Source organism: Tachypleus tridentatus, chromosome 7, assembly GCF_004210375.1.
Source record: "Tachypleus tridentatus isolate NWPU-2018 chromosome 7, ASM421037v1, whole genome shotgun sequence".
NCBI lineage: Eukaryota > Metazoa > Arthropoda > Merostomata > Xiphosura > Limulidae > Tachypleus > Tachypleus tridentatus.
Window position 1 is genome coordinate 140,830,522 of NC_134831.1, and position 8,855 is coordinate 140,839,376.

General features: G+C 37.1%; 1 protein-coding gene across 7 annotated transcripts in view; it reads left to right on the plus strand.

Annotated features, from left to right (window-relative positions):
• Positions 1-4,795, plus strand: part of LOC143256749 (zinc finger protein 423-like) — a 190,272-nt gene extending 185,477 nt beyond the window's left edge. For all 7 annotated transcript variants that reach the window (XM_076514392.1, XM_076514394.1, XM_076514393.1 and 4 more), the window contains one exon: positions 978-4,795. In XM_076514392.1, coding sequence (XP_076370507.1) covers positions 978-4,238 — 3,261 coding nt within the window. In that variant the 3' untranslated portion in view covers positions 4,239-4,795. The remainder of the gene's footprint in view (positions 1-977) is intronic.
• The last annotated feature ends 4,060 nt before the right edge of the window (positions 4,796-8,855 follow it).

Consider the following 8,855-nt stretch of genomic DNA (forward strand, 5'->3'; position numbering starts at 1 on the left):
ATCTAACAGTACTCAACGTTGTTAGTTGATTCAGGATCCGACCGTGATAATATAAGTGAGGCCTAACTTACTCTGGGGATTGGAAATGAATCTAAATAAACGTAAGTTAGACATCACAAGTTATTATCTAATGATGGTAAGATTTTCGTTTTCTTTAAAACGTACGTTTTAAGACAATTATTGACGAACAAGAACAAAACGATAACACTTGGTTCAAAATTGTATACATTTACCTCAATAAGTGCCTGTTCATGTACTGTACCTTAAAACAATATTGTTAACGCTGTATATTCAACAGGTAATATCTTTAGAATAGTTTGAAAGTAATATGTAATTAAAGTTGTAAACTACTTTAGTTTTCTAACCTCATACTCGCCCTTTCAGCCGTGGGGATATTATAACGTTAGGTCAATTCCACTATTCGTTGGTAAGAGTAGCCCAAGAGTTGGCGGTGGGTGGTGGTGACTAGCTGACTTCTTTCGAGTCTTACGCTGCTAAATTAGGGACGTCTGGCACAGACAGCCCTCGTGTAGCTTTGCGCGAATTTAAAAAGCAATGAAACCAACCTCATACAGGTTTTTGCCACACTGAGTGGTTGGTCTCTGTATTGACTGTGAATTTGTCATTAAATGCATCAGCTTAGCAACACTCTGTAATTTCTAAATCGAAGCAGCACCAAGTTTCCTTTATATCAAATTAGAAAGCTTTAATTTTGTTAAAATATTGAACCCTAATTACTTTAACTGACTTCTAAAGAGTTTCATATTTTTACGCAAAAGTTTTTCATAATAGAATGCAGTAAGAAGCTTCTTTCACTGTAACTGTTTTATATGATTGTTTTCAGTGTTTATGGTTTTTTTTCAACCCTTAGAAATGAATCTTTGAATTGCGCTATTGTAATTTCTACTATTTATTCCTATTGTCCTTTTATTTTATAATAGAACATGACCGATGTTTAAATAAATCTTTTTCCGCAGGTTCACACTGATGCCGAAATGGAGGATATTAGCAGTAGTGCTGAAAATAAGAAAGAATCTACAAAGTTCCTATGCGGTTTCTGTGCAAAAGGTGGCTTTTCTACGTTAGAAGCTCTACAATTACACGTGCAAGCAGAGCATGCGCCAACATCAGGGGAAGACGTGGGGCACCTTCTTCTAAATTCTCCATCCTATTTTAATCTTTCTTCTTTGGCGCTTACACTGCAGAAACGTCAAGTACGTAACAGCAACGGAAGTTTCAGCTGTGAATATTGTAATATGAAATTTAATAGTGTCCATAGTCTTCAGAAACATACACTTACCATTCATAGTTTTACAGATCTCTTTCCTAAAGTGCAAGAAAGCCTTTACTGTTCGCTGTGCAATATGAGGTTTCCCAGTACTGTTTCCCTGACAGAACACTCGAAAACGTTCCACGAGAATAGAAATGAAAGTCCCAAGCATCATCCAAATCCAACTGCAACGAAAGACAGTACCTTAAGTAACCTTAGCAACAGCAGTGGATTTTGGGATAAAACTTCAACTAAAACTCAATCTTATACGACAAAAGAGTCAACAGTCAACGGAATTATCCCATCCTTCCCACATAGTGGACCTTTACTTTGTAGTCAATGTAATGCTGCATTCCCAGATTTTGAATCTTTCCGAACTCATCTTAAGACGCACTTAGAAGCGGCAATTCAAAACTTTACTTGTAGTGAATGTGAAGTTGAGTTTTCTACAGAACAACAACTAGACGTGCATCTAGTAACACATTTCTTATCCACATCAACAGAATATGGTTGTAGATGTTGTCTCAAACTTTTCACCAAACCAGACGAACTTCAGAAACACCTGATGGATATCCACGCTCATCATCTTTATAGATGTTCTCTATGTAAGGAAATATTTGATTCTAAAGTAAGCATTCAGGTTCATTTTGCTGTAAAGCACAGCAATGAATGTCGACTCTTCAAGTGCACGAGTTGTAATGCGGTCTTTCGCTCTGAAATGGAGTTCCAACTACACGTTAAAGTAATGCATTTGTATAAAATTCACCCTTTTCGCTGCCTACTTTGTGACCAATGTTTCTCAACAGAATTTCAACTTCAATATCATTTGAACACTCACAAAAAGGAGTTCTCTTGTGCCTCATGCAACGAAGCCTTCCATGTCGAATTTCTGTTGGATAAGCACATGCAGGTTTGTCACAATCAAGAAGCCAAGGGTCCATCAATGAGTAACCAGCCATCTATGTCTGCCGAAGGTGTACAGAATCTTAGCCTTAAGCCATTAAACAGTAAAAGTGAGACACTGACGCCTTCTCTGAAGTGCAAAAAAGACTTTAGCTGCGAAATATGTGATGGTATTTTTTCGTCGGAAAGCCACTTGAACTCTCATCGCAGACAAGTTCACAACATTCGGACGTCTGGTTCTCAAAAATCCGGACAGACAACATTAAGTTTATTTTGTGCTTACTGTAATGAATCTTGTAAAACTCGTTCCGAATTGGAAAACCACATGAAAGCGCATACTATCAGCCCTTCCAAACACAAATGTAACATATGTGATGAGCTTTGCCCCACTGCGGCTACTCTGGCTGAACACAAGCTTAGCCACTGCAAAGTTTTGACTGGGAGCATTTGTGTGACGTGTAAGAAAACCGTTAAGAACGAAGAAGAGTTTTACAGCCACATTCAGCAGCACAGTGCTACTGGTTTGCCAGTTCCGTGTGTTATATGTCAACAGACTCTAATGTCAGACGTGGAAATTCAAGTCCATTCCAAGTTTCATCTGAAAAACTGTGATCCTCTTCATTCCTGTTGCGTCTGCGCGAAGCAGTTTGAAGCCAATAACCTCATAATCACCGGGAAGCAAGATAACGGTCATACTTACATGTGTAAAGACTGTTTTCATGCTAGAAGCGAGGACCTGCGTTGTCCAGAGTGTAAGGTGAAATTTGAAACCGTGAGTGCGCTAGAGAAACACAAGTTAACCCATAAGAAAACGTACCAGTGTATTAAGTGTCAGATGTCATTTGAAAGCGAGGCAGAAATTCAAGCTCACGTAACTTCTCACATGATACAAGAAGGGACCAGTCACGAGTGCAAGCTATGCCACACTGTGTTCGAATCTCCAGCTAAGCTCCAATGTCACCTGATTGAACATACATTCGAAGGTTGCAGTTGTTACACGTGTTACATGTGCAGTGCGGTGTTCACAGCACCGCACTTGATCCAGCAACACATGCTGGAACATGGACTCGGTTCTCGACCCTATGATTGCTCTCATTGTCACCAGAGATTCTTCTTTCGAGCTGAGCTGGAAAACCACTCGCACATGCATAAGGAAAATATTAACAGTGGTGAACAATTAAATTGTCCCGATTGTAGTAAAGCATTCAACAACACAGTTAATCTTAATAATCATCGAAAAATTCATGAACAAAATAATAATACTCTAAAGTGTTCCATGTGCCCGGAACTTTTTCATAATTCCGGCGACATGCAACAGCACTATTTCCGATGTCATGCAGACACAGAGCTTGGCGGTGGAAAAAAAATTTTTCCATGCTCTGAGTGCGAGCAGGTTTTCCCTTGTCTCAGCAACCTGCAGGGACATGTGAGGATCCATGCTCAGGGAACTAAATACACTTGTCCCGAATGTAAAAAGGAGTTTGCTCTCTCTCGAAATCTCAATATACACATGCGGTCTCATAGCGGTGAGAAACCTTATGAATGTCCTATTTGTAAAAAACGTTTTGCTCGCAAAGAGAATCGGAAGGCGCATCTTAAATCTCACTCTGGACTCAAACCTTTCATGTGTCCACATTGTGGGAAAACTTTCTCTCGCAAATGCCATGTCAAGGAACATATGCGCATTCATATAACTTCTACTACCCATCCATGTGAAAATTGCACTGAAACCTTTCGATCGCTCAAACAGCTAAAGCGTCATCTCGTGGATATCCACCAAAAACACTACGATCATCTATGTTCAGTTTGTGGAGACGTTTTCAGCCAATCAAAAAGCCTGCAGAGCCACATGCAAGAGAACCACGACGTGACAACTACGAGTTCAGAACATGACCTTCCAGAAGACTTATCTGAATCTTCACCTGGTCAAAGTTCAGCATCAGGTGACATTAAAGACTTCGAAGAAAGCGAGACAAGTAGTTTGGTAGAAGAGGGAGATACCAGGAGTTCTTCAGTTCCTGCAATACAGGATAATGTAACTTTGGCAACTAAAGTCGCGGCATGATTCTAAAGTATTTAAACGTTGTAGAGGGTGCTACCGGATTAGACCTGCCTTAAAAGTGACCTTCAACAGAAAATGCGGTAATAATTATTGTTTTAAGTAACTTCAAAAAAAGAATCACTGAAGTGTTGTAAATACTCAAAAGTTTGTATTCTTGTTTATACAATATTTTTTTGTGCAATTATGTTTTGTACTGAATGTCTATATTTTCGCATAGCCTGTTAAAGAAGACGGGAGTATTTCAGCAATCTTTAATTTATTATTAAACATCAAACAGGAAGTAAATTATTCCATTGGTGTTTATGTTGCTAAAATGTAACAGCATTGATTGCTTTATCTGTTTTTCTTTTGTGTGTTAGTGATCTCAAGGATAAGTCACTTGATATAATATTTCTGATATCATGTTAATCATGTTGACGGTTTACTTTATCTCAAAAGAGTTGAGGGATGGATACCTTTTTGTTTGGGTTATGTTCCTTAGGAGTCGGATGTCTCCTCTATATAAAGAGTTGTACGCTTTATAGGTTCTGGTAAATTAAAGATAGATATTTGTCAACCAACATTTTCGTCTTTATTTTCACCTTGGTCATCAATAATAAACATTTTCGAAGCCTCTAAACCAGTGGTTCTTAACCTTTTCATCGTCTTACCCCCTGAGAATCTCCAGGGTATTACCGTGACCCCTATAATAATTTTTGTAATGGTGAACTTTGCGTAAAGGTAATATAAAACAAAACTGTATGAAGATCCTAATTTATTGAAAATGTTACAAGTAAATAACCTTGAGAAATGCTACAAGTGCTAAACAAATACAAAATCCATGAAATTACTGAACATCATACAAAACTTACTTATTCACTCAGTGTGAGGGTTGATATAATATTTATATAATGAAAAAATATACTAAATACGATGGAAACTTTGATATTTAAGTTTTAAGTTCGATATATTAATATTATATAGTTAAAAATTTAGGCAATTCAAAACGTTGTAATATATGAAATTTTTTACTCAAAATTAGACAGATGGTTGCGCAACAAGCATCTTGACACGGTTCAACTGCCGCACTTCAGCGTGTTTCTCATTGGTGGGCAGTTACAGGCACTTGCCAGAAAAACTACAAACTGTTTCGTGATTTCCCAAATAATTCCCAAACCTTCTGTGAACCCCCCGAGAAAACTTCAAACGACCCCCAGGTTAAGAATCACTGCTCTAAACGGTTCATACTGGTGTACAATGACCATGATATTTACAAGCGTCATAACCCTTCAGTGGCTCGGCGATAAGTCTGAGGGCTCATACTGCTAAAACCTAGATTTCGATACCCATGGTGGGCACAGCGCAGATGGTCCGTTGTTCAGCTTTGTGTTTAACAACGAACAAACAAGCGACTTATTAATTTAGATTCACCGACACATGAGGTGAATAGTGTCTTAAAATATTTAACTCCACCACACACTCACTCCAGAAATCTTGAATATAGCATATGTTCTATCACGCATGTTGAGTAATTAATTGATGGATGCATTTTTTCTTGAATTTCTTTAAGGAAACTGGGAGTCTAAAAGTGGAATGTGCAGGATGAATTTCGCATCAACAGTAACACCAAAATGTGATATTAGGAATAAGAAACGAATGTTAAAAATGGTTAACAAACTTCTCTCTTGTGTAGACTAATATTATTTCATTACTTCTGTGAATAAAGAGAATTTTAAAAACAGTAAATTAATCTTTCAAACTACGATGTTAAATACTTCAGGTTTTGAATATCTGAACTTTGACCTTTAACTAATCAACTTATTTTCGAACGCACAGTGAATGTTACATAGTAATATTAAACACCATCAGTTATGAAACATATGTTTGTTACAAATCGATTCGTTCATTTTAAAGCTATAGAAATAGCACCAGCGCTAGACCACTACTATGTGTGTCATATCCAGTCGGTCTCATGAGCCACGGTATTGAAAGAAAGGCCTCGTGGGCACTGAAAATTGTGAATATAGTATGAATGACATAATATCATATGTTATTCTTTGCTTTCACTGCTAAGTTCCTAGAAGTACCATAATTACTTTATTTATGGTAACCTTGGCAACAATGTTAACCCTAACAACATTCTATAACAATACACAAAATACTTGTACATTGCAACGTGTTCACGATGTGACGGGACTCGAACTCTTCATTCTGCTTACTTGGGAAATACACCTTTAAAGTCTCAGTAACCCAAATAATATGAAGATTAATTAATAGTAGTTTATTAAATACGCAAATTATTACCTCAAATTAACTTACCTCTTATACCATACAATCTAATGGAAAGTATGAAGGTAAAACTCTACACAGAACAATCATGTTTAAGATATTAATAAACAATTAAAACGACTTATACGACATAACTAACAAAAATGTTGAGATCTATTGGCTGTTTTCTCATTTATGTATAGTTAGACGCAAATCGGTAAACGATTTAGTGTTTCTAATGTCAATACAGCATAATAAAGAAATAATAAGTAACATCTTTTATTAATTCACGCTGTGTGTTTGTGAAATTTTTTAACCACGAACTCTTCCCACAGTCATGAAGCTAACAGGACCAAACTTGGTCGGTGGAAGCACCGTGGCATGGAGGTGTCGTCATATCTACCCTTATTAATTTGGTACACCTAGAAGGGACTAAAATACGTTTGAAATCTCATCCCAGAGCTGAGGAGAATGTTGAAGTGTGTGTGAATCCTCGTAAATCGCACAACTCAAATCTGGCGTCTAGTTTTGTGTCTTTGGTACTCCTTTCGAGTCTGCCTCAACTAATACGGTGGTAGATCTACAGATTTACAACGCTAAAATCAGGGGTTCGATTACCCTCGGTGAACTCAGCAGATAGCCTAATGTGGCTTTGCTATAAGAAAACACGTACTCCTTTTGATCCCTGGAGCGTCTTTTTTAAAACTGTGTTCATATGTCCACTCAAAAGCAAGCTGATCAAAACTACTTGTACTTGGGGATGTCGTAGTGTTTTAGGATTAAAGAACCTCCTCTTAGTTATCAGACTCGCACTCACAAGCTAACAGGTACAATATTGATATAAATGCTAAAGTACTATGGGCGGGTGTATTAATATAATTCGTGTAGAGGGGGCATAACATCTTAGCAGTACGTATAGAAAGAATTGGATATAATGGAAGAGTTTGGTGGGTATATTGGAACCTACATAAATTATAAAAAGTTCTCTAAACCCGCAGTAGAGGGTGGGTGTTTTATGCATATATATGTGTGTGTATAATTTTTTTTTCAAACATCTCTGTTGTTTTTCGTTAGAACACGTTGCTTCGTACGTCATAGATATGTTTCAGGAATATACTAAAGGAAAGAGAAATAGGGTTACAAATTTTTCACACCATTTTACGCGACGCGTGTAGAAAAGAAAATGATATACAGTGGTTACACCTTTCGATTTGCTAATTTTGTTTAGTTTTTCGTAAAGTTATTTGAGGGCTAACTAACCTTAATTTTAAAAGGAATAAAGTAGACGGAAAGTAGGTAATAACTATTACCCACCGCCAACTTTTGGCCTACTGTAATAGTGGGATGTTCTGTCGCGTTATAACGGCTGAAAAGGTAAGCAGGTTCGGTGATAAGATTTCCATCGATTGTGAGTCCAGTGCTATAACCGCTAGACCTTACCAGTTCGTTGAGAAAATGATCAATATGCCATTACACACAGTTGGATTAGATTTCACGGGTTACATGGAAAAATCGTGTGCAGAATAAAATTAACATATGCAAAAAGCATATACATTATATATATGTTATAAGCAATACTCTTGGCTTAGATAACTTTGTGCTAAGTTCAATAATACTAACATTCAAACATGGTTCATTATGACGAAACAAGGGAAGGTACAGGCTTATAACAAACCACCTAAATTCCTACATTTCAGCCCCCGCAATATCTCGTAGTGTGTAAAAAATCTTAAACTGTACAAAAGTAATTTTAAAAAAATTATATTATTCAGGATATTTTTATGACGTGAGAAATCAGAGTTTAGTCTGATAAGAATGTCTATAATATTACATAAACCATTAAAAGAGAGTAAGAGAAACGATATACCCTTGGCATAATTATAATCTAAAGAAAAATAAAAACAAATCGATATAATACAAAGGTCAAACTGTGTAAATGTAAGTCTCTAAAGGCCCACTCGTACTTTATGAACCAGTACCCTCTATTAAAGTTAATACTTCTACTATACATCCAGGGACTTCGGTTAGACCCATTTAGCAAGTTTCCATGGTGATTTTCATACAACTCTAGAACTTTATGATTCCCACGAGACTACGCTACAGCCTCCACTTGTGTTACCACAATGATCATCTTGTAGGCCTCCACCCATATCGTGCCCACGTGAGATCTCGTGCTCACGAGCCCCAAGAGGTTTTGATAAATTTTGCTGTTACCAAGGGATCAAGTCACTGGCTTCCTCGTGTTTTTTAAATTTTGCTATGATATCAGTTTCTTTAGAAATATCTTGAACATTAAGAGCTGCAAAAGTTTCATTTCACTTTATGCTCCATCATTCTCGCGTTACGCTTCACTGTTATCTTGGGGAAACAGTT